The 27,022-nt window shown below is 32.3% G+C and overlaps 1 protein-coding gene across 1 annotated transcript; it reads left to right on the forward strand.

Moving 5' to 3' along the window:
- The first annotated feature begins 231 nt into the window (after positions 1-231).
- On the forward strand, positions 232-27,022 carry LOC130894533 (sodium-dependent noradrenaline transporter-like). The gene is made up of 16 exons (XM_057801415.1): positions 232-559; positions 11,319-11,384; positions 13,189-13,413; positions 16,166-16,297; positions 16,350-16,412; positions 16,863-17,049; positions 18,372-18,505; positions 18,557-18,696; positions 18,807-18,910; positions 20,003-20,127; positions 20,513-20,625; positions 22,020-22,160; positions 22,217-22,316; positions 23,047-23,147; positions 25,167-25,334; positions 26,733-27,022. The coding sequence occupies exons 1-16, from the start codon at positions 232-234 to the stop codon at positions 26,829-26,831; spliced, it is 2,226 nt and encodes a 741-aa protein (XP_057657398.1). The 3' UTR covers positions 26,832-27,022.

The raw sequence follows: 27,022 nt of genomic DNA on the forward strand, positions 1-27,022 counted from the left end.
TTAGTTTGCCATCAGCACCTCATCCCAACGCTAGCAAAACTCAAAATTCAACTATATATATATATATAATCAAACTTTAATAAAACTCCGCTTAAACTTTTTTTATTTCTATAATTGATCCTAAATTCGCGACTGAAAGTTTTCGAGGAAGTTTGAGGGTTTTTGTCGAATTATGAAAATTTTGGGCTGATTGAATTCCGCGCTATAACTATGGAAAATTTACGTGAAAAAATGGCTGCGCATATTTACGAGAATTTACCTTTGAAAAAATTGAACAAAAATCTATCCAGATCGAATAAATTCACTTTTTCCGGAGAACATAAGAAGGAGATCGTCAGTCCGGAGATTCAAGATTCCTTAGAGACGCTGCTTGGAGCTAAATCTTCTGAATCGGTTGATAAAAAAAGTGTCAGCTCGAAAAACGAATTCGGAAATCTCAAGACGAATAACGAAGAAAATAATTGTAACCTCATTGTACAGAATAAAAAGGTTAATTCGACACCTGTTTCGAATTTAGACGACGGGTATGGTTCTTCCAATAGCACACCTCAAGTTTCAGGTAAATTTTTTGTAATAATTAATTAATTAATTAATTTTTTATCGATATTTTCTACGAAATTATGAAAATATATTCAACAGTCAATTGCTTTATAGATAGTTCGAATAAGTTTTGATTTTTTATAGCAGATGGTATTTAATGCTAATAGATCTACAGGGTGTTTAAAAAATAAGACTCCGTTTGTGGAATAGTTAGAAAATTGAGATTTTATAAGTGGAAAATGTTCATAACATTATTGGCACGAGTGCCATTTTGTAAATCGACTCGAAATAAGTCGAAAATAAAGAGTAAAATTTTTCGATATCTTGTTTCGTTTTCGAGATATCGTTGGAAGTTAGGAAAATTTATTTTTATTTAATATTTGTATATATCAACCTAACCTAACCTAACTTTCTCGTGGTGCGCTTTGAGTGTAAAAAGTTCAAAAATCGTGAATTTTTTACAGCCAAAATTGTCAAAAAAAAATTATCTTCGCGTGAGGATTATTTTAGTCTTATTTTATTATTATTATTTTTTTCTTATGGGGGGATTCGCTCCCTCGCTAAAATATCTTTTGTTTATTGAATTACAAGATTCCTATTGAATTTGAAGTGATAAAATATTCATTTGAAACAAAGTATTCAAAGCCATCTGTTCAATAAAGCGAATTTTGAACTAACGTTTGATCATAACTTTAAGTATCGATATCTGGAAAACGAAGCGAGATATCGAAAAATTTCATTCTTCTTTTTCGTTTTATTTTGGCCCAATTAAGCCAAATCCGCTGTTAAATTGCCACGAAAATTGTACTCTTCCCACTTTATTCATATTCAAGATGAAAATATATCTCATGAATTTGTTTTTATATTTAACTTTCATAGAGGGCGCTAGCTAGATAGTTTGTACGAAGAATATTTTTAAGATTAAATTTATTAACTAAAATTTCAAACATTACTCAATGTTATACCAAAAACGTACTCTTGGTGAAAAGTAAACAAAAAAATGTTTTTCTCATTTTTCGTTTTGCTATTTACCATTTTCCTCCATATTTTTTTGTCCTATACTACTATGATTATTTTACTATCTTTTCTTGTTTCCTTGAAGGTTTCTGTACCTTAGAATGTCCCATATTCCACTGCTTTTCAGAGTCTCTATGATTGCAGTCTAATTCCAATATTTACTACTAGATTTTCTGCATAAAGATTCTAAGCCTTAAATTTTAGATTAGGTCTATAGACTTGTATTTTCTCTCCACTTCTTCCAGTACCTTACTGGATCTTTTTCTCTCTAAGGTCTTCTTCTACCCTTCACCGTTTTTTTGGTCTAACTATTTACCTCTTGCCTTCTGTTATCTTCCATGCAACTCCTTTCAAGAGTCTGTATTCGTCCATTCGTTTTACGTGAACTTCTTGTCTTTATAAACGCGCTGATTGTTGACTCATTGAAAATTGTGTAAATTCCATGGTTTGATATGGTCATGGCTTAGTTTTATTCGTCATTATTCGTCATTATTAATGTTCCATCATGTTTGTATACTTCCATAAACTTTGTTTTGTCATTATTGTAGGCCCATCTCTTCTGCTAGTGTTATTAGTTGTTTTGTGGTGTCTTCAAGCTTCTTCCTACTTCTTGTTATCTTGATTCCTCTGATTATGTCCTCCAAAGCTAGATTAAATAGTACCGTTGATAGAGGGGTCGCTTTGTCTTAATCCTTGTTGTGTTTTGGAAGGTTCATTCTGCTTATTATTAATTTTTGCTATCTCTAATATCATCTTAAGTAGTTGTTTGGAATATCTAATTTTCGTAATATTTGGATCAACTTTTTACTGTTCACACTATCATAAGCTCTTTTGAAATCAACACAAAGCATCTGTGTTGGTATCTAATATTCATAATAGCCAATAATCAGCTGTTTTATTATAAAAAGTTGATCGGATGCTCCTCTGAATTTTCTAAAACATCTTTGGTAATAATATATCCAAAATTGAACATTGGGGGGTAGTTTTCAACGAAAAATTTTATTTTTTCTCTCATTTTTTATTTTCGGAAATGAATTTAATATCCATTTACCTTTTTCTTCAATATTTTTCTGTCCAATACTACTATCATCATTTTCATTGTCTGTTATCTTTGTTTTCCTATATTTGCTATTTCTTTTTCTTGGTCTACATCTTCTCTTTCTTCCTATAGTTCTTGCTTTCCCTATTCCTTTTTCTAATCTCTTATTCCAACTTTGTTAAACGTCCAAACAAGTTCAAGCGTCTCTTATACATTATTTCTAGTTCCTCCTTCTATTTCTCGTAGTTACTTCCTCTCAACAACTCTAAGATAATCTTAAGTTGTGACTTGATCTTCTTTTCCTATTAGTCTGACTTCCTTTCCAGTTTCTATCTCTTCTATCCAAACTTTCGTCAATGTTCCCATCTGTCTGTGATGTTCTGCTATAATTACGATGTCGTCTGCATATAGTAAGTTTATTGGTATCCTATTTTTGTTTGTGACTCCTTCGTTTCTAGTATTTCATCAATTATTTGTATTAGCAACGACTTTCACCTTGTTTTATTCCTTTTTCCATCATAGAACCATTCAGTTGAACTTTCCCTTTTACTCTTTTAAATACGCTTCTTCTGATAGTTAGTTTTCCACGTGTTGTTTCTCTGGATTGATTAGAGCGTTGCTTTTAGGTCTATGAACGTTAAGTTTCGTAACGTCTTTCTATCATATTTCTGTATGCTGCTTTATCTTCTGCAACTTTCTTATCTACTTCTTCTCTTAGTCTTCCTTCCAGTGTCCTCCTGTTAGACATATTAGTCTGCAGTTTTAGCTCTCCTTTCTTGTGGATTGGAACTAGCGAATTATCCTCCAATTCTTGTGGTCGTGCTTGCTTCATCCAAGTTTATTTTCTTCTTCTCATTGACTTCTTCATTTCTGATTTCTTCCACATTTTCATTTTCTGTATCTTCATCTTCTGTTATGATGTATGTTTGGTCTGTTTCTTCATCGAATTTCTTCATGTAAAAGGAGTTTAACATTTCTTTAGGTTTTATTTTAAGTTTTCTGTATTTAAATTAGAAGAGTTATAGAAGGCTCTCAAAAGTCCTTATGATTCAACAACTAGATTTTCTGCATTAAGATTCGAAACTCCAAGTTTAGAATTCTCTTCATTACTAAAGTGGAATTAGTTTTTAAAGAAGGTCGATTATACGGTTGATTCGTATAATCAATAGAACCCCAACTGGGTTTAGACTTCTTTAGTTGAGTTTCGTATCTAGAAAAAGAATTATTCCGAGTTCTTTCCGATTTCCAGCTCTAGCTCGATGTATTCGCCGTTCTCTTCAACCGACACGCGTCCTACAGCCTTGAAACTAATAGACTGCACGACTGATAATGTGTGGCCTTTACACTGTAGTGTATACAGTATGAATATCATAAACGGTTTCTAATATTCCAACAGCACACATAAAATAACAAATCCCATTACTCTGTATAACCTGAAAATATTATTAAAATAAAGTTTTATAGTAGTTGAAAATCTCCTGTAGTTTTACGTTTTATTTTATTATTTATATTGTGAAAACAGTCGTGGAAAAGTATGAAATCGAGTTGCGGGATAGCTGGACAGAAAGCCCTCTCTTTCAATTAGAAACGGAATTTCCAAGGGACAGGTCCGATTGCACCATTACTGCATTCCAGAACACCAATATCAAGCGAGGTATTTCCTTCCCTAACTCAATCACTATAGCCTTGAAGGTGTGCGCAACTTGAAGGTCAACTCAAGGTATTAGTACATACCACGGCTAAATCAAATTCAATCGATTTAATTTATAAATAAAAATACAAAAAGATTTAATCGATTAAATATTTTTTATATTTAATTGTTGTTATATTATTTTCTTTAATTTCTTTTCTTGTTTACTTGCGAAACTGATTATCGCGACACAATTTTGATTTTATTATATTTTTAACGACGTTTTCGAGAAATTGGGGGCTAAAAAAATAAATTCCAGTAAGCCAAAAACAACCAGAACCATAAAGAAAATATAATTTTGGATTTAGTTGATCAAAATCCAACAATTAGCGTGAAGAACGTGGCAAGACAAACGAATATGTCTTCTTGTATATTAAAACATTTTAAATACAGTTAAAATAATTGTAATATACGAGAAAACTACTCAAAAGATCCAAACAAACTACTGAGCAAACTATAAATTTCTGTTGCTACTAGCATGCAAATGGAAATCAAAATGCAGAAGCAACAATTAATAAATGGAACCAGGATCAACAAAAAAAAATAATAAAAAGAACGACGAGAATAATTTATCTCAATAAAAAGATTTTTAGATGTTCTAGCAATAATCCAAGAGATTAAACAGCATCATTATGAATGAATGCTATGCAAAAAAATACTAAACGTACTAAAAGGAAAATCTACTGAATGAATAAGGCCTATGGATGAGCATCGATGAATCTAACAGAAGCTGATGAAGAAAAACTTAACACCATCGAAAAAAAATATATATATGGGTCAAAGAAGCTAGATTATGAGCAATAAAGAATCCTTATGAACGCTGAATTTAGAGGAATCTTAAATGAAGAAACAATCACTGTATTCGTAAAAGTTTAGAGCTGATCCATTAATCTCAGTCTTTTTAAAATGTGGAATGGAGATCTTTGTCTTCTATTCCAAGCGCTCTGAGGTGTTTATTGAGGCGACAGTGCCCCGATAGAGCTCCTAATAGTATTCGTAGATCGTTCTAACTTACATTGATACATTCAGTAGATCTTCTCTTGTTATTGTTTCCCCAGAAGAGTCTCAGCACCTGTAGCTGGTTTTGTTCATATCTACTTTCTTTTCCAGTACTGCGAATTTGGACTTTATGATATTGGAGCTTAGAGCTCTGATAACTGCTTGGATGATGATCTCCTGTTTGCGATTAGATAGAACTGAACGCATTTTTCAATTGCATAAATATCTACTTGGTGCGCCGCCAAGGCGTTTAGAGTATTTGATTCTGGACCCGTACATCCCAAGCTAACAGGAAAGTCAATTAAAAAATGATCCGAAGGAAACGGGAGTCCGCGGATGGTGGAGTAATATCCAGGACAGGAAAAAATGGAGGAAAATAAAGAAAACATTCAACACATGCAAGGAATTTTAGCTTGAGAAAGAAAAATCGCAGCTACTTGGACAGGATTTGGAATTCGACATAAACATGATTTAGGATAATCCATTATACAGTTTCTTAATTAAAATCGCGCTACCCGAATCTCGTTACAAATAAAATTCGCGGTATCTAGAGGTAATTAAAAACGGAGGCTACTCAACGAACTACCCTTGGGTAGCGTATAATTTACCTAACCAATTTTCCGTTTTAATCTACCCGGGTATTAAGTAAATTCCAGTATCATAAATGAGACGCATTTATCACTAAAACGTTGATACCATTCACACTATAAACAATTTCATAAAAACGATAACCTAAAATCAATTGTTTTCTTCACAAGACATACGTAATAGTAACTTTAAATTGACAGAAAGAGACAACGATATATTTGACGTAAAGTGGATAAAGACCGATTCATAAATTTGACTTTCCGTTTGTCGTTGCCGTTCGCGAGTGACGTTTGACGTCTATCTAAAAATTTTGTTATTGTTTTTGACGTGTGTACTATTAGGTATAATCTAAATGACTATAAATGGTATTATGCATTTTGATGTTTTTAATTTTGTAACAGCGAGCAGCAACGGCAAATGGAAAATCAAGTTTTTCAAACGGCTATGAAAGTCACCAACGGCAGACTAATCGGCAAAAGGCGACGTTAAACGGCAACTTTGAATGTTCTTATGCATTTCAATTCTAGTTAGGATACTGTCAGAAAAACATATTTTTTTCACAAAACACAACTTTTGAAATGAGAAATAACGAGAATAATTATTATTTAAAACAATGTTCGTGATTCAAAACATAAAAAAATTGGTACTAAAACACAATATGCAAGCTAGTAATGTAGCTAAATAAAAGTATTTAAATATCGGAACCACTCTTATTTGGCAACGTAAAACAAAAGTTTTCAAAAAATGTTTGCCTCACATCAACTTAAATTTGTGTTTACGTCACATAAAAGTATCCATTTTGGATTCCCTGTCGCCTTTTCTCTTCCAGCACCTATGCAATCTCTAAAATTCTGCATTCCTTGAATTTTTTGAAATTTTCGGATCTACCAGAGACTAGTTTTTGGCTTAAAAACAACGCAAATTTTGTTAAAGTTCCCCTTTCTCTAGCTGAATATGCCAACTAAGAGGAATTCCGTGTTGATCCATGAGTTTGGAACGAACTTTTGGCATCATCTACATCGTTATTAATATTGTATGAAGCGGGCTGGGTACATGGATTTCTAAGTAAAGTAAAAAATCTCTATGAATCGCTTTGCCCATGATAAACTTGTCCATAAGATCCACATTAAATTCCGACTCATTATTTTTGGTTTGTTCACTAAATCATAGTCATCCAGCAAAAAATCGGTTCTCCAGTAATATGCCAGAAAGGCTAATACTAATTCAGAATCTTGAAACATATTCACCCTGTATATCAATATTTTTTCGCCACAAATTTTGATCATATAAATAAAGTACAAACAATTAAAAAAATTCGTAAAAAATCGATCTTTGGAATATTAGTGATAACGATTATTTCTACGATGTACACAGAAATTTTTGATTTGATTCAGATGAATATTGCTGACGTATTAGTCACGTGATGAAAACACCAATCCTAAAAATTCATTTCTTAGTTTCCGAATTTTGTTTATAAAATATTCTTATATTTAATTATTTAATAATTAACCTTATATACAGGATGTGCCTTATAACAATCCACACCAAAATATAGAGTTCAAAATAAGACGATTCGGGACAATTTAGTTCTATAATAAATTTCATCCTTGAGAAATTATAGGGTTCCAAAATAGGGTGCAAGATTAAGGGGAAAAATAATTTTTTTGCAACCTTTCAACTTATAAACATCAAATTTAGTGTACGAGCTATTCGGGGGTTTAATTAGGGGTGACCTAACCTTAAAATTTTGAAAATATATCTTTTTTTTCGACTTTTCATTAAAAAATAGTTTTATGAAACGTTCTATGTACTTAAATTAAGTATATCAAATCTCATGTTTTAAAGTTAACGGGGTGCACAAAGAGTATAAAGAAGTAGCAAATTGTCACAAAATATTCTAAACTAAATCGATAAATGAAAAACCTAAACTTTTGTATAAAATAAATTTAAAACAAACCAAAGGAATCCCCAAGCTTCCAACGACTGGCCTTGCGCTTTATTTATAGTTATCGCAATTGCCATACGTACCGGAAATTGTAAACTAAAATCGAATGGTACATCCGTTGGAAACATCCCCTCCTTTGTATTTTCCCTTTATGATTGTCCTCAATGACGTCGAGGTTGATGATGCAAATCGTGAGGTGGTAATCCAGGTAATTCTAGTGAATTTAAGAACAATTGCTTCGCAAAGACATTTGAAGTTTCATCTTTGCAATCAAAGGATCGGGGTAAGGGGTAATCGCCACTCTCAAAAATAGAAGGATGCATGAAAACCTCTGGAATTCCACAAATAATTCAACACCAAAGTTAACCAAATCGGTCCAGCCGTTTTCTAGTTTTAGCGAAACTAACGAACAGCCATTTATATATATAGTATTTCAAAAATGTTGTAAGTCGTTGAATGAAATGTAAAACGAAGTTTTTTTTTTTATTTCGATACGGTAATACAAAAATGATCGGTTCTCATCAACGACGTTTATTTGACCATGCGGAGAAAGAGAGAGAGAGAAAAAACGAAGACGCCGATGCCGTCGTCGGCATGGATATAGCAGCGTCGCGTTTGTCGATTCGTGGCAGGTACAGTTATTGAAATACCGAAGGTGATAGTTCGCTGGGATATTCATTTACATGTAATTGGTTGTGAAGCGGCATCGCTTTTTACAAGGACCGTATTACACACTTTTTTTCACACTACAACAATATAAATAAATTTATTGAACTTCTAATGAGATTTTCTGATATATACAATAACGAATTCATTTACCCATATCTACAATTTAACTACTTCCAATTAAATTAATAGTATCTAGTAAAACTAAATCTATACAGCTTTCAAACAGTTCAAGATGGCGATCCTCAGTCCCAAAATACAGATAGAAGCTTCCTCCTCAACCTAGCTCAATCTAGGTGTCCATTGAAAAGAAAATAACCTTATAATTCTGATGATTTTCACTCAGAATACATTCAATAGATAGTTTCCCAGAAGTCTTATATCCTGTAGATTGTTTCAATAATTTTATCTAGTGTTTTCTCCATTGTCTTATATCCACATCCATCAAGTTTGTCTTCTATTTCATTCTCTTCCGCTCCATTGTGTACTGGAACCCAGTATTCTTGTTCAGGTTTACTCAGACCAACTTAGATATTATCACACTCTGTTTTATTTGCTTCTACGGCTTAGTTTTGAGGTGAATTCCGTTCCAAAGCTCAACTTGATATTTCGTTACAGATTTGAGAGAGGTTTGGTTTTATCTTTGGTGGCTCTGAACATTTCACCTCGCTTTCCAATGATATATGGAAAGATCGAAGACTTTTTGCAGTCATTGGGTATGTTATATCTGTATTTTCGAAAGATTGATTATCATGGTATTTAGATAAGCTCTTATGCCTCAGGCTACTAACTTATTCATGATAATCGCCGTAAAAATCCACAGTAAGATCTTTGGAAAACAAATCTAATTCTTTTCTGCGACAGCTCTCTACACCATCATGGTTTTACTGGTTATTTCCTTTTCTTCCAGAGGGGTTTACCATCTAGACTGAGTCTCAAATATTTCCTCCATGTTTTCTTTCCTATCCTGTCTAGACTGATGGGCTCGATATTGATTTTTTTGGTTAGGTTGTGTTAGCTTAGGTTAGGTTAAGTTAAGTTACATTAATTTTAGGTTAGGATAGGTTAAGTTAGGTTAGTTCAGATAAGATTAGGTTAAGTTAGGTTAGTTCCGGTAAGATTAGGTTAAATTAGGTTCGTTCTAGGTGTCGTTTCAAACTATCTGAGTTATTTCAAGCAATTTCTTTGGATAACAAACCTAAATTCTTTTCTGCGGAAGATCTCTACACCATCATAGTTTTACTGGTTATCTCCTTTGCCCCCAGAGGGGTTTACCATCTAGATTCAGTCTCAAATTGATAAAGTTGCAAGACATTAACCTAAGGTTCTGGATTCGAATATAGAATCTTAAAAGACAAAAACAATTTTTAGGTTAGGCTAGGTTAAGTTACATTAATTTTAGGTTAGGTTAGAATCGTTCTAGTCTGAGAATTAAAAAAAAGAAAATAAATATTAATTTTAGTGGCAGTTATATAGTATTTAATTTGGACGAAGGGTTTAATTTTTTATTTATCATATTATGTAAGGTATGACGTTTTCCACGTTACTTTTGGAAGCCTGCCCTGGATAGTATTCAATAAGGCGACAAAAAATTTAATAACTACGTTTATACGTTTACTGCGTGTAATTTTTCACTTGTTAAACGTGGATAATTAGGTTATAAAAAAGTGTATCGGTTTCCAAACTGATAAATCGTAATATCTTTTCCTTTTTTTGTTATCGCTTCTTCTTGTACATACGCATTACGTATAAACTTCCAGGAATTCCCGTAGCATTCGATTTTATGGAACATTAACTCTATAATTAGAATTTCAAAACTATTTTCATGTTCAATAAAAAAAATTGGTAAACTTAGTTTATCTAACTTTGTTTTACAAAGAACAATAAATTTTATATCTCTGCAGCTGTTCCCACCCGCCCCACATTTAAATTTGGAAAAGAAACATGAAATTTTCAAAAAAACAAACACACAAAAAATCCCCAAACATTTTTTAAGGGCTTCCTTCCACAATTTTGTCACTTCAATTTTCGTTTTCGTAAACAAACAAGTCGGGAAATTTCATTTCTTTTATCGTTTCCCAGTTGTTTATATAATAGCTTATGTTTACTATTTTCCATAATCAAACAATAACCATAAACAAAATCGATGTTAAATAAAAGCTGTAAAGCTGTTTAAACAACAACGAAATATCTCAAACAACAAATCGTTGTTTGAGATATTTCGATTTCTAATATGAGTAAAACTATACAAAGAAATGATTAAACTGCAAAAAAATGTTGTATTATGTCGTATCCTTTCGAAAAAAGTTTTCAAAAACTTCAAGCACCGTTGTCAAACAACACCTCCTCAACAGTTTCTTTTGGGGTGCGACTCAATTTGAGCGAATACTCAAACTACAATTAAGAGCTGTTAGATATTTACTCGGACTAAACTGCAGGACTCACGGCATGGCTTAAAAGTTTAAAAATTCTGACTTTTACTTATTCATTAATCTTTGAATCCGTTTGCTTGACTAGGAACGCGGAGCAGGACCTTTACTTACCTAAGGCACGTTCTATATTAGTTGAGGGCTCAATATTTTACAATGCAAAAAAATGGACAATCACTTGACAATTGAAATCAAATTTATATCATCTTTTCTCGCATTTTTCAATATTTGAGGGCATATTCACTGGAAATTACCTTCTACTCTGTAAACGATTTTTATTCTATTAATTTTTTATCGTACTGCTTGGTATCACTTGTAATAGGGTTGCAAAAGGGATGAAATATTATTTATATTATATATTATTTAGCACAATTTGTATTAAATTTATATTTTTTTCTTTTATAGGGAAAGGAAATTCCAAAAATCAATACTATTCTTCAAATTTAGAATTATCATGCTCGTTAAGAAAAAGTAAGTACAATTTTCAAAATCTTATATCGATCAAAAGATTTTACCCCACAATCTATTCGTTAAATTACAAAATAATTAATAAAAATAAATTTGTTTTTCATATTGTCAAGGTCAAACAGTGTATTTGTGTTTGTGACTAGTTTCTTTGATGTTTATGATTGTAGTTTAGTCCCAGTTAGTTCCGTGGATCCAGATATCTTTTTGCGAAATTCGTATGCATCTCGGGATCTGCCTTTGAGTACTTCTGCAATGAAAAGGAGATTAAAAGAAGCTGTATTTTTTGGAAAGGTCGCAGTGAAGACGTCAAAATAAAATTCAGAGTTTGCTATGGACTGAAGAATATAAAAATGGGACGTGTGGATAGTGGAAGGGGGTTTTATGAAGTTGTGAATCGAAGTTTGATGTTTTTGAAGCTCTGTAGTGGTTTGGGGATGTTTTGGTGTAAAGGCGACTGGGAACCTAGTAAAAATTAAAGAGATTTTGACGAAAGAAGATTAAAAAAATTTTTAAAGGAAAATGTAGTACGTTCTAACCAGCGCTTGATCATGGCGACGATTCCAAACTTTTCTCGAAGTTATGCAAATGGTATTTGACAAATTTGGAAAGTAAGCATTTAGGGAAAGTAATGATTTGGTCGATCTCAATCCCATTGAGTTGTTATTATATTATTATATTATATTATATCCTGAAGAACGAATAGAACCAAATAAACACTCGATAAAACCAACGCCATGAACCTTACCTGCAGTTGGAACGATCTTCGACTTCTTTGGAGACGGTTCTCCCTTTTAAGTACACTGTTTTGATTGTTATTTTCTTTCGAGTGTGAAATGATGAACCCACGTACCATCTATGGTTATGAAACGGTACCAAAATTGGTTTTATTCTCAGTAAAAGAGAAATGAATGGCAAAAACAATCCTTGTTCAACTTCAAACCGAAATAGCTCGACTCCTAGTAGTTCTATTTGAATGATATTCGCACCAAACCCACTAGCTGATCTCAATTGAATGATAAACTATCAAAAACTGACAATGGATAACTATGGATAGCATCTACAGCTTGATTTATGAATCAGGTATCATATATTCAGAAAAGTACAACTTCAAAACGATAGAGGTGATGTTGGCAGTTGGAGGCTTGATGATTCTTAAAATTTTTGTGTTTTCTTTGTTGGACCAGCTACTTCTTGGACTATCCTCTTAGAATCCTCAATTTTTCAGTTATCCAAATAATTCTCAGTACAAAGATCTTTGAGTTATCATAAATTACATCGCCAAACAACAGGTTTTACTTCTGAAAAATCGCAGAGAGAACCCTTCTCTAGGTGTAGGTACTATTTCTTCAAGGTACTTAAGCCTTGATAAAGTAGATGCTCTATTGTTTAAATGATTTCCTCTGCAGTTGTCTTTTGCTATGCCCATCGATTTGCAGTGATATTTGACCTGTCGGAAGACCGACCATGTCGTTTCTGGTCATCAAGAAGAGTTCTTTAGACTTTTTGGTTGATATGACTCTTAAGTCTGGAGTTTTAAATTACGAGACACCACCAAGTTTTTACAATTTGGGAATTGACGTTCGGTGTAGTATAATAATTAAAATACACTGTTGAATAGTTTTGTAATGAAAATTATTTAATTTTAAGTATCTTTTGAATTCAGAAAGTGCTACGAAAATTTTAGATTTGTGTTTGTTTATTAGATTTTTTAAAGTGATTTGAAACAACTAAAAAACAAACACTTACCATTATAAAAGTCATATATATTTTAATGAGATATTCCACGAATAAAACTTTGTGATTGCAGAAGATCTTCACGTTCAAGTTGAAGAGGACGAGCGCGAATCCTTTGTCCTTTCGACGAGTTCTAGTCAAGCCGCCGACGTGGATCCGGATTCCATAACGGGCGGTCCAGATGATAATCGCGAAACTTGGGGCTCCAACACCGACTTTTTATTATCCATCATTGGATTCGCGGTCGATTTGGCAAACGTCTGGCGGTTTCCATATCTTTGTTATAGAAACGGCGGAGGTGAGCTGCTGCTGTAATTAATAGTTTTATTACGTCGTTTTCTTTTTGTTCTCTTTTTCCATTTTTTCTTAGATTCTTTTATTTTTCGGAAGAATTAAACTCTTAAATCCATCCTCTTAGAAAATGGAAGTTGTTAAATTTCAGTCGCGGCGGTTGGGTAACTAAATTATACACTGCTAGAAATTGGAAGTTGAAAATAATACAAATGAACTACTAAGTGCTTACAAAGAACTACGCTCTCTCAAAATTCATTTTTTGAATACGTTACTGAATTTTTTTCTAAAAATTCAGGTTTAATTATTGATTAATATGCGGAGCGCTTCCGTCAAGACATTTCTACTTTGGAAAAACGATTTTAAGGCAAACGGAGTGCCTGTGTGCTTACTAGAGTTAAAGAAGCGATTTTGGAATTGTTTGCGTGAATTTTTTTGGAAATATGAGATCTGAAAATAAAGGAAATCTTGTATATGAACTACTTGATGCTTATAAAAAACTGCGCTCTCTCAAAATTCATTTTTTGAATACGTTACTGAATTTTTTTCTAAAAATTCAGGTTTAATTATTGATTAATATGCGAAGCGCTTCCGTCAAGACATTTCTACTTTGGAAAAACGATTTTAAGGCAAACGGAGTGCCTGTGTGCTTACTAGAGTTAAAGAAGCGATTTTGGAATTGTTTGCGTGATTTTTTTTGAAAATATGAGATCTGAAAATAAAGGAAATCTTGCATATGAACTACTTGATGCTTATAAAAAACTGCGCTCTCTCAAAATTCATTTTTTGAATACGCTACTGAATTTTTTTCTAAAAATTCAGGTTTAATTATTGATTAATATGCGGAGCGCTTCCGTCAAGACATTTCTACTTTGGAAAAACGATTTTAAGGCAAACGGAGTGCCTGTGTGCTTACTAGAATTAAAAAAGCGATTTTGGAATTGTTTGCGTGAATTTTTTTGAAAATATGAGATCTGAAAATAAAGGAAATCTTGTATATGAACTACTTGATGCTTATAAAAAACTGCGCTCTCTCAAAATTCATTTTTTGAATACGTTACTGAATTTTTTTCTAAAAATTCAGGTTTAATTATTGATTAATATGCGGAGCGCTTCCGTCAAGACATTTCTACTTTGGAAAAACGATTTTAAGGCAAACGGAGTGCCTGTGTGCTTACTAGAGTTAAAGAAGCGATTTTGGAATTGTTTGCGTGAATTTTTTTGAAAATATGAGATCTGAAAATAAAGGAAATCTTGTATATGAACTACTTGATGCTTATAAAAAACTGCGCTCTCTCAAAATTCATTTTTTGAATACTTTACTGAATTTTTTTCTAAAAATTCAGGTTTAATTATTGATTAATATGCGGAGCGCTTCCGTCAAGACATTTCTACTTTGGAAAAACGATTTTAAGGCAAACGGAGTGCCTGTGTGCTTACTAGAGTTAAAGAAGCGATTTTGGAATTGTTTGCGTGAATTTTTTTGAAAATATGAGATCTGAAAATAAAGGAAATCTTGTATATGAACTACTTGATGCTTATAAAAAACTGCGCTCTCTCAAAATTCATTTTTTGAATACGTTACTGAATTTTTTTCTAAAAATTCAGGTTTAATTATTGATTAATATGCGGAGCGCTTCCGTCAAGACATTTCTACTTTGGAAAAACGATTTTAAGGCAAACGGAGTGCCTGTGTGCTTACTAGAGTTAAAGAAGCGATTTTGGAATTGTTTGCGTGAATTTTTTTGGAAATATGAGATCTGAAAATAAAGGAAATCTTGCATATGAACTACTTGATGCTTATAAAAAACTGCGCTCTCTCAAAATTCATTTTTTGAATACGTTACTGAATTTTTTTCTAAAAATTCAGGTTTAATTATTGATTAATATGCGGAGCGCTTCCGTCAAGACATTTCTACTTTGGAAAAACGATTTTAAGGCAAACGGAGTGCCTGTGTGCTTACTAGAGTTAAAGAAGCGATTTTGGAATTGTTTGCGTGAATTTTTTTGAAAATATGAGATCTGAAAATAAAGGAAATCTTGTATATGAACTACTTGATGCTTATAAAAAACTGCGCTCTCTCAAAATTCATTTTTTGAATACGTTACTGAATTTTTTTCTAAAAATTCAGGTTTAATTATTGATTAATATGCGGAGCGCTTCCGTCAAGACATTTCTACTTTGGAAAAACGATTTTAAGGCAAACGGAGTGCCTGTGTGCTTACTAGAGTTAAAGAAGCGATTTTGGAATTGTTTGCGTGAATTTTTTTGGAAATATGAGATCTGAAAATAAAGGAAATCTTGCATATGAACTACTTGATGCTTACAAAGAACTACGCTCTCTCAAAATTCATTTTTTGAATACGTTACTGAATTTTTTTCTAAAAATTCAGGTTTAATTATTGATTAATATGCGGAGCGCTTCCGTCAAGACATTTCTACTTTGGAAAAACGATTTTAAGGCAAACGGAGTGCCTGTGTGCTTACTAGAGTTAAAGAAGCGATTTTGGAATTGTTTGCGTGAATTTTTTTGGAAATATGAGATCTGAAAATAAAGGAAATCTTGCATATGAACTACTTGATGCTTACAAAGAACTACGCTCTCTCAAAATTCATTTTTTGAATACCTAACTGTATTTTTTTTCTAAAAATATCTCTAAAAACATCTCCAGTTTAAGTCATAAGAAAATAACAAATTTTTGTACATCAAACAATCTTTTGTCTAATTAATTTTTTTTGGTCGTCGTCAATATTCCAGGTGCTTTTTTAATACCTTATACTTTGATGTTGATATTCGGAGCCGTGCCATTATTTTATATGGAGCTGATTCTGGGACAGTTTTACAGACAAGGTCCAGTCAGTTTATGGCGAATATGCCCTTTATTCAAAGGTAAATATACAATAAATCATAACATTGCTAATATTATTAATATATATTTTAGGAGTTGGATTTTGCGCTGTTCTTGTTTCATTTTACGTATCTTTTTATTATAATGTAATACTTGGTAAGTATACAACTAATTATATTTAATATAAACTACTAATAATTCGAACCCGTTAAATAGTATCTATCATTAAACTAGATCTAGAAATGTCTATACTTTAATAAAAAGGAAGACTGATTAAAACCATTAGAATCCTTCCTGGTTGAATTTTAATGTATCTAGAAGATGCAACTGGATTGACTGGATGTTTCTCGCGATAGTACAAAAAAAATCTTCCAAAAAATCTCTTCTCCATCATTAATGTTCTTCGCTATGCCTCTCCAACCTTTCCTGTTATTCCCATTCTTCTCAAATCTGATGTTACCTCCTTTATCCATCTCTCTTTCGGCCTGCCTATTCTTCTTCTGATTCCCTATACTTTCATGTGTACTCCGTTTGCGTTCATTTTATACACAAACCCCAATCGCCTGATATCCCTTGTAGTATAAATAACCATAAGATGTTTTTCAGCATGGGCTTTATATTTTATTGGATCTAGTATCACATCAGATTTGCCATGGTTACATTGTAATAATACATGGAATACTGAAAAATGTTGGGACAGCATGAATTCTAATAATAATTCCCACAATCCCCATAGATTTAGCAATGAATCAACCAGAACCAATAAGCATACTCCAGCTTCAGAATTTTTCAAGTGAGTAATTGACTCAATTTCCATTTCAAACTCAGTTTTTTTTTATATAAAAACATTATTTAGTGTGATATGAATTTGGCAAAGACAAGAAACTTTTCTGAGAAAATCAGGGATGATCTGTAGCCTTTAACTGTGTTAAGCTAGTGAAGATGTTAACGATGTTTATGGTATAGATGATGATGGTTTAATTTAACTTTGTATTACTTTAACCTGACAAGGATACTTATTCGTGATTGAAATTTTATTACAAAAAAACATGTTCTAATCGATTTTTTACAAATATATTTTAGATTTTTTCAAAAAAACTGTGAGGAGTAGAATTTTACTTTAAGTAAAATGAAAAGTTTTTTTGTTCATAGACAATACAGACTGAGTTATTATTTATTGAGGATGGAATTTATTTAGTGGATTTACATTTTGAAAAATTGAAAATTGAATAAGTGGAAAACGGTTAATTTTACGAAAAAAATATTTTAAATCTTTTTTAAAGAGCTCCAAAAAACCAATCAAATGAGACTTTATAGTGCGAACAATAAGGGAGTTATGATGAAAATAAGATAGAATCCCTTAATTTTATGGAAAAAACGTCATTTCAAAAGCGATTTCGAAATACATAAAATTCTCTACAAGGTCCATCAAACTGATTTGCATTGTTATAAAAAATGAGTAGTACAAATTGAAAAAAAAATTACTAACCCTTATTGACAAAATTCGATAAAATAAAAGTTAAAACTGTTAGAAAGCTCAAAAAACATTTGGAAAATTAAAATTTTTACATGTATTTTAAATGATAAATTTTTTTTTGGAAATGAATGACCCTAATGGATATAAAATGGGTTGAAATACAATCATTAAGGGTTGAAAAACATAAATAATATCCTAAAATACCTTTCGATCTTTGTTTTAATTCTAAAAATGTTTTTTTAAGCTTTCTAAGAGTTTTAACTTTTATTTCATCGAATTTTGACAATAAGGGTTAGTTTATCACCCCTTATAATCATTTACACATATTGACATAGGGTAGATTTTTAAGTGAAAGGTAAGTAGAAAAATTTCACGCAAATCCATTCGTCTTGATGGAATTCTGAAGTGATATCATATTTTAAACATTGTTCACTGGACTAATTAAACCAGGAATCGACATATTTTTTTTTTAATTTAAGAGTGACTATGATAATGAATTAATTTGACGAAAATCTTGAAAATGCCAATTGGTATGTTTGATACGAGTATTAAAAAACACGTGATTCGATTTGGGTTATTTATTTTATAAATTCAAAAATTGTTTTTTCGATTTTATGTAAAATTTGACAATTATTTAGTCGAGCAGTATTAGAAATGCAATGGAGCGACGGTTTACACGAAATGGGATCCCCAAAATGGCAACTAGTTCTATGTTTAATGGTAATTTATTTTTTGCTATACATATCATTATTCAAAGGAGTCAAATCCACTGGTAAGCAAAAATAAAATTAAAACTAACCCCAAATGATTAATTGATTTTAAGGAAAAGTCGTATGGGTCACTGCAACGATGCCATATGTTGTACTTACCATATTATTAATAAGAGGATTGATGCTACCAGGAGCGCTCAAAGGGATCTCGTATTATCTCCAACCTGAACTATCAAAATTGAGTAAAACACAAGTTAGTTATATTTGTTAAACATTTTTCTTTATATATTAGAGCTATTTTCGTATCTAATTTTATATAAAAAAATGTATCCATCACTTTGAATAGTTGGAAACGTTTTTTAGGTTTGGATGGACGCTGCCGTTCAAATATTTTATTCAGTCGGAGCCGGATTCGGAGTGCATCTCTCTTATGCCAGTTATAACACGTTTCATAATAATTGTTACAGGTAGGTGAAACTTTTAATTACTACATTCACAGAGCCCACTCACAATTTGTTTGAGCCGATGAGTCTTCTTCAACTGACTCAATTTTAAGATCACAATCGATCACGTTGATTGTGATTGAAATCTTTCAAGAATTACTACATTTGAGTTGAACTCAGTCCCCCATAGTTGAATACCATAACTCCAAATGAGCTTCAGTGTTGTTTCTACACACAGTTTATTGAGTTTTAGTCTTAATTGCAGTCTGATGATCAATACGTGCGTTTTCCAAGATAATCGTCATTCCGGATGAATTCCAAGTTGTTTTACACTTTTTCCACTGCAGAAGACGCCAATTTAACATTACAATTGGATAGGTTCATCCTTTATTAAGAGTCCTGGTAAGATGTTAACGCAGCAGTATATCAGCTGTTTACATAAGATAGAAGATCGTGCCAAACTAGATAAACATCTTCGTATTTTCGTATTTTCTATTCGAGTTGACATCCAACCCTCTACTCGTCTAATTGTCTGGTTCAAAGTTGATTTTTTGGTAATCACAGCAACGGAGAAGATACAACTCCAGTCTGTACTGATCCTTCGACGATCCTATGATGATTTGTTTTGTCATCCGTCTTTCAATCATCCTCATACATCTATTTGACGGATAATTCTTCACCACTAGGGTCAAACAGTCTGGGATCCTTCAATCTCTAAGATGTTTATACACCTGGCCGTGTTTAAGGCGTTCCGAATGTTTAGGTTGCTAATAATGTTAGTCTCGAAGCGTTGCCATTTCCAAAAGATGTCGATCACCTTCTGGATTGCTCCCATTGTTGATTAACTCTTTTTAAAGTAGAATTGCTGGTCTGAAATGCCACCCCCGGCCTGTTCCCGTCTATTATATATATATATATATATATATATATATATATATATATATATATATTTCTTATTGGGAACGTGGCAATAAAACACCAAAGTGGACTAACTTTAATATAACTTTGGTGTTTCATTGCCACGTTCCCAATGAGAAAACGCTCAATAGCTAGCTGGCAAAGACTGGCAAAATTTAAATATTTTGCTTTCCATTGATGTTAATTTTTTTTTTTCAGAGATTGTATTATAACGACAATAATAAATTGTTTTACAAGTTTTTTTTCGGGATTTGTGATATTTACGTACCTGGGATACATGTCGTATAAACAAGGAGTGCCTATCGGAGACGTAGCGACCGAAGGTAAAATTTTCTCATTTATTAGCATCATTCAAAGTGTTTATAACCTTCTTCTTTCTCTTTTCTTAAGACTGGGTCTTGTTTTTTATACTATTCAGCTTGACGTGACCGAGATATGTCATTGAATTGTTGTCCAACTGGATTTGACTTAAGATCTACTTCCTTACGCAGCTCCCCATGGTGTCATTACTAGGATGGTACCAGAAGTATCGGGTCTGACCTAGAGATGGCGGTAGTTGCTTGAAAACTACCACTGTATTAGAAAGTATACAATTTTGAAGACTTTCCACACAGTTTTAACTTTTCTATTTTCCTTCATATATCTTTGTTGATATTCTCTTTTATTTTTGGAGAGCGATGTTCCAAATTGTGGGTATTTATGTTGTAGGACCTGGATTGGTATTTCAAGTTTATCCAGAAGCAGTAGCTACTCTACCTGGATCCCAATTGTGGGCAATATTATTTTTCTTCATGTTAATAATGTTGGGAGTAGATTCAGCAGTAAGTGTTAAAATTTTATTTATAATGTCGATTATTATATTTAGTTTTTGAATCTAATTCCCTTGAAAACTCTACTTCGGGAAATAGATCTTTTAGTTCCAAAACGCTATAGAAGTTAGAAATTTTCCTCACGAATTGTAGCAGCTTTAGAAGACTATGGCATCAGTTAGAAGAGAGTGATTTGCTCAGGAAGACCTGAGGCAAAGCGTATAATAATGCCACCATTTGGTGGAGGATCAGTTATGGTATGGAGAAGCTTAAGTTAGTCTTTATCGAGAATGAGACGGATCTAAACAACAACCGAAAAATCTGCAGATATCTATAGAAAAAACGGAATCAAAGGTAAGATCCTACAAGATGTAAACTAGCTGGAAACGACAATCCCATTCACCAGTGGATGTAATGTAAATACTTAGGAGTCGAGATCACGAGCGCCGGAAATTTACAACAAGAGGTGCGTGCGAACCGAAGTACATAAGACTTCAGGATTCTCTTCAGAAAAGTCTGTATTACTAGAAAACTTTGAATACTATTGAAGGAATGAATCTAGTAAAGAATGAAAAACCAACTTCGAGTACGGACGACCTCCTAAGAGATGGCACTGAACATCTACTTCTCAAGAGGTTGAATAGTGGAAGAAATAAGATTAAGTCTTGTTTACTGCGCACAGGTTCCTGAGAGAAATTCTATAAGACCATGCTGTACCATTCAACCTTTATACATGATAATGCACAACTCAGATAACTCCCGACTATCTTAAAGTTCGAAAAATGATTCCTTAGGCCGGTTCTGTCTACTATGGAATTTTAGAAATTTGGCGAATTCGCGCGGCGCTTTTTGATCGGCGTTTTTTACATTTTTTATAAATCTCGAAACTCGTACATAAATGATTTGTGTAAACGCAGTTAGTTTATTTTTAATTAAATGAAAAGAACGAATTAGTGAAAGTATTTGTAGTAATTATTTAAGTAAATTAAAGTAAAGTGAAGTGTATTGTATAGTGTGTAAATAAATTAAGAAAGTAGAAGACACGAATAGAAAGAGTATGAATAAATACGAAAAACGTTAAATTAACTTCAAATTCAAATAACGCAGTTTGCTTAGCCTGCCAATAGTCCAAACTTAAATCCTATTGAACTCATTTGGTATGAGATGGGTGGACATGTGCCAGCCTCCAGATACTGGTGCAGGAATGGGACAGTCTTCCGTAGAATGTAAACCAAAACGTGCATCGTCGTTTTCAAGGTGTGATCAACGGAAATCATGTTGTTGGTGTAGTGGGGGTGTAAACAGTGTGGTCACTATAAAATTATAAATGTACCTATCCAAAAATTTGGGATATTTTTCGAATTGTATTATTTTATTATCAGAAAATAATAATAATGAGTTTTTAGATGGGCGGATTGGAATGTGTCATCACCGGTTTAATGGATGAATTTTCAAATTTTTTTAAAAATAAAAAATATTCAAGGGAAATTTTCACATTAGGTATAATAATCTGTTCGTTTTGCGTTGCTTTAATCAACGTTACCCCGGTAAGTGTTTCATTATCTTAAAATAATACCTAAAATAATAATTATTGTTGTTTTAGGGTGGTATTTACATGTTCCATTTATTCGATACATATTCTGCGGGTATATCGTTGCTGTGTTCAGCAATATTCGAAGCCGTTGCAGTATCTTGGTTCTACGGTAAGATTAAAAACCAAATTACCAAATTTTTTTTAATAGTTCAACGCATGACATACTACATTTTAGTACGACCATCCCGAAAAACTTCTATACATCATAACATGTGAATAATTAGACTCTAAGTACTTTTTCAATAACTACCTCTTTTAACAAATTCCAGAGGCTCTTAGACATTGCAACAAACTCAATTCAAAAAAGATTAGGATATAAAATAAAGAACAAAAGTTTTAAGTTAACTTTAAAAGAAATTTGTTCGCAGTTACGGACTAGTTTCGAAGTTATTTCGTCTCATCAGAGTAATGTAACAACTATCGGTCGAGCTTAAGACCCGAACTGATGTCAACGTCAAAAAACGTCGCTATTTAGTTCATGTAGTTAAATATTCCTCATCAAACGCTAATTGGCTACATCTTCACTTACAACTGCGAACCACTAGTCAGGTAGAAATCTAACGTAGCCGCCGGTAATATAGATTTCGATGGTAAATGAGATGTGTATATCAAAATTAAAGATTTCTACTATTCACCTTAGAGATTATTCCGAAATTCAATATTTCGAAAATGTTTTCAGGCGTTTTTTAAAGGAGAAAACAACTACTTTCCTGGCTAGTACTATTGGGGATGTCAATATCGACAAAAAGGTCGATTGAAATTAAACTCTAAACGTTAATAGTAGGAGACGTTTATTTTTATATAATTTCATTCAAGTATATTAAGTATATTTGTTTAAGGGCTGGATAAATTCTCGCAAGATGTAGAAGCAATGCTCGGTAAGAAACCAGGATTATATTGGAGAATTTGTTGGAAATTTGTCAGTCCTTCTTTTATTATAGTAAGTTTTTATTCTATTTTAAACATTCTCTCTCTTTATTGGCGACGCAGTTCATTTTTATATTAAATAGAACGGATTGCAATAAATATGAAATTCGTCTATAGATTTTACTACCAAAAGTTTAAGTCAGTTTGGAAGCAGCATCCTCCAAGTCAGTGCATCGGTTCAGAGGAAAGAAAAAAATCATTCAGTGCTAGGTCGGGGCTATATGAAATGTCCGATTGGAATTACTGAATTGGGCTACACTAGCGTTGTGGGGACGGGCATTTTCGTGTTAATGAGTTAATGACGCTTGAAGTTTGCGCTCAGGTTGTTCTGGGTTTTTCTAGCTAGTTAAATTCAGGGTTTTTATTGTTGATTTCTAAGTTTTCTAGCTAATTTCTAAGTTTTATAGATAGTTTTTGGGTTTTTCTAGATAATTTCTGGAGTTTCTATCTAGATTTTGAGTTTGTCTAACTAATTTTTTGAGTTTCTAGATTTTTAGCTGGTTTACGGGTTTTTATAGTAAATTTCCAAGTTTTAGTTAAATTCAGGCTTTTTGTAGCGATTTTTTGGGTTTTCTAGCTAATTTTTGAGGTTTCTTACTAATTGTTGGGTTTCTCTAGTTAAATTCATGGTTTTATAGCTAATTTTTAGGTTTCACTAGCTAATTTCTGGAGTTTCTATCTAACTTTTGGGTTTTCTATCTAACTTCTAGGGTTTATATAATATATCTCAAGTTTTTAGTTAGTTTTTGGGATTTTCTAGTTAAATTCATGGTTTTTATAGTAAATTTCCGGATTTTTTAGATAAATTCGGGGTTTTGGTAGATAATTTTTGGGTTTTATAGCTAACTTTTGGAATTTCTTGTTAATTGCTGGGTTTTTCTAGTTAAATTCAGAGTTTTTATAGTTAATGTCTAAGTTTTTAGCCAAAATATGGTATTTCTAGTTAATTTCTGGGTATTCTAGAAAATTTTTGGGTTTCCTATATAGTTTCTGGTGTTTTATAACTAATTTCTGAGTTTTTATTACTAATTTTTATGGATTTTACAGCTAATGCCTGTGTTTTTCTACCAAAATTCTGGATTTTTCGCAAATTTTTGGACTTTCCTAGCTAATTAGTAATAAAACTAAAATTAACTAGAAATACCATATTTTGGCTAAAAACTTAGACATTAACTATAAAAACTCTGAATTTAACTAGAAAAACCCAGCAATTAACAAGAAGCCCCAAAAGTTAGCTATAAACCCAGAAATTATCTAAAAAACCCTGAATATAACTAAAAAACCCAAAAATTAACTTTAAACAACAAATTTTCGCTGGAAAACTCAAAAATTAGCTACAAATCTCAATAGCTAATTATTATGGATTTTTATAGCTACTTCCTGTGTTTTCTACCAAATTTCTGGATTTTTAGCTGATTTTTGGGTTTTCCTAGCTAATTTCTGAACTTTATATCTAATTTTTGAGTTTTTCCAGCTAATGTCTGTTGTTTCGAGCTAATTTTTGGGGTTTTTAGTTGAATTCAGGGTTTTCTAGCTAATTTCTGAGTTTTAAAGCTAATTTCTGGAATTTCTAGTTATTTTATGGGTTTTTTAACTTAGTTCTGGGTTTTCTATTTAGGTTCTTGTTTTTTATAACTAATTTCTGAGTTATTTTTGCTAATTTATGTATTTTTATAGCTAATGCCTGTGTTTTTTTACCAAATTTCTTGATTTTTAGCTAATTTTTGAGTTTTTGTAGCTAATGTCTGTTGTTTCTAGCTAATTTGGTTTTTTTAGTTAAATTTAGGTTTTTGTAGCTAATTTCTAACTTTTAAAGCTAATATCTGGGTTTTCTAACTATTTTTGGTAGTAAAATACCTTTTAAGATCTTCTCATATATTGTCATCAGTCGACTAGTAGCTTTTTTTTTAATGAAGTCAATCTATTTTTAAATGGATTAAAGATAAGGGGATTGCAATTATCTGACCGATTTATAGACATTATAATAGACTAGTTAACCATTCAAATTCTCACTAATTTGTCTTGTTTCCAGTGCGTAGTTATGTTTGGCTTGTTTCACCACGAACCTCTTCAATATAACGATTATTTTTATCCAATTTGGGCGGAATGGATCGGTTGGGCTCTAACTCTTTCCTCCATAATAATGATACCGTTGTTCGCAATAATACAAATACTCAAAACCAAAGGATCTTTAGCAGAGGTAAGCAGAATCATCATTATAATTAACAACATTACACATTGGTAAATTCACCACGATGATCATGACCAAGACAAACTCAGATTAGATTTAGTTTTCGAAGTCTGCTTTGACCAACACGGAAACCTACTTTTCTTTAAGTCATCAATAAATACACATCGTCGACTCCACATTTTCCTAGATACGAGAAGGCGTCTTGCAAACTAACTCTTCATTGAAGCTAAGAGCAGTTTTTGCGCGTTTATTTGGCTCAAGTACCGCAGGAAATTGTAGATTCTGGAAGGTGTATTAACAACTGTCCTGATATAATGTTTTGGCTGGATTCAGTGTCCTGTCAATGAGGTAATTCAAAATTGGTTTGATGATCAAAATGATATTCCAATGTACAATAATGTACCAGAGAAGATAACCCAGCTAATTTACTTCAATCTCGTCCAAAAAGAGGAGGTTTACAATGATCAACAGATAGAAAAACTGTTCAAGGTAATGAGAAGTTCATTTGGGATTCTTTTTGTGCTCAAAAGCTTGAGGAACCGCTTGTATTGGTACTTTAACTTCTACGAAAATTGTAATGCCTTTGGTGACGAAAACGGCAAAGATATTCCGGATATGGAAGTAATGAAACTAGATTAAATCAATTCTGATGCATTTATGTTGGATCTTATTTCAAGGAATCATCAGGAACGCTTTAGAAAAGGCAGGCAACTCGTCAGAGAAATGTATGATGTTTGATTTGACGCATTTTTCGATTTTATCAATCAATTTTATCCCGTTCAAGAGCAATGCAAACATTCCAACGCTTCTATAACTTCTCGATGTCGTACTTGTAGAAGGATTTGTCTTTTGACTTCAAGTAAACTTCAGTTCCAGCAATTCCTTCTTCATTTGACCTGAATTTCTTACCAGCGAGGATCAACGAATAACCAGTAACCGACTATACGGTGGATAAAGAAGCAATTCGAAGTGTGATTTGCTCAATTTGCCATCGGTGCATTATCTTGGTGAAATAGTGGTTTCTTCTTCGACATATGAGGTCGTTTTTCCTTGATTTTTCTATTCAAACGATCCAACAACTCTACAGAGATAGTTGTTGAACAATATTCCATGCGGATTCCAAAACACTGAAGCCATAACATTCCTTGCTGACTTTTGAAATTTGGTACTTCATAAACGTCAATAACAGCGCCATCTGTGTGTCAGTCACACGACTTATTAAGTGGTCTAGTATATTGAAGGGCAATTCTGAAAATGAAATGCTAAATTTGCATTTTAGTTTTTGTATGTGGTAACTTTAAAAACATGAACGACGTTTCTACAAATGTTACAGAATAATAATTTGAATGGTTGTAAAATGCAATTTACAATTTATAGGTTATGGTGATTAGTAATTTTGTATTTTAGAGATTAGCATTAAGTATTTCACCCATAGAAGAACATGAAGAAATCAGAAGGACTAAACTTGCAAAAAGGTTTAAAGCAAAACATTGGTTGTACGTGTAAATGTTTAAAATTATTGTTAATCGAGTTAATGAGAAGCAAAAAAAAAGAAGATGTTTCAGCCTACAACATCTTCTTTATATAAAATGGAAGAGATTATTAGAAATTTATAACGTAGAAGTGATAATTGTAGAAAAATTAGACATAAAAAGGATTTGTTGGACCAAAAATTATCGATGATAAAAGATTTATTG

This window comes from Diorhabda carinulata, chromosome 5 (assembly GCF_026250575.1).
Source record: "Diorhabda carinulata isolate Delta chromosome 5, icDioCari1.1, whole genome shotgun sequence".
Taxonomy (NCBI): domain Eukaryota; kingdom Metazoa; phylum Arthropoda; class Insecta; order Coleoptera; family Chrysomelidae; genus Diorhabda; species Diorhabda carinulata.

Bases quoted from the DNA above. Each gene is read 5' to 3' on its own strand.
- LOC130894533 (XM_057801415.1), top strand. From the start codon at position 232: ATGGCTGCGCATATTTACGAGAATTTACCTTTGAAAAAATTGAACAAA. The intron at 11,385-13,188 runs GTAAGTACAATT...TTGTGATTGCAG, and splicing joins ATCATGCTCGTTAAGAAAAA to AAGATCTTCACGTTCAAGTT. The intron at 17,050-18,371 runs GTGAGTAATTGA...ACAATTATTTAG, and splicing joins CCAGCTTCAGAATTTTTCAA to TCGAGCAGTATTAGAAATGC.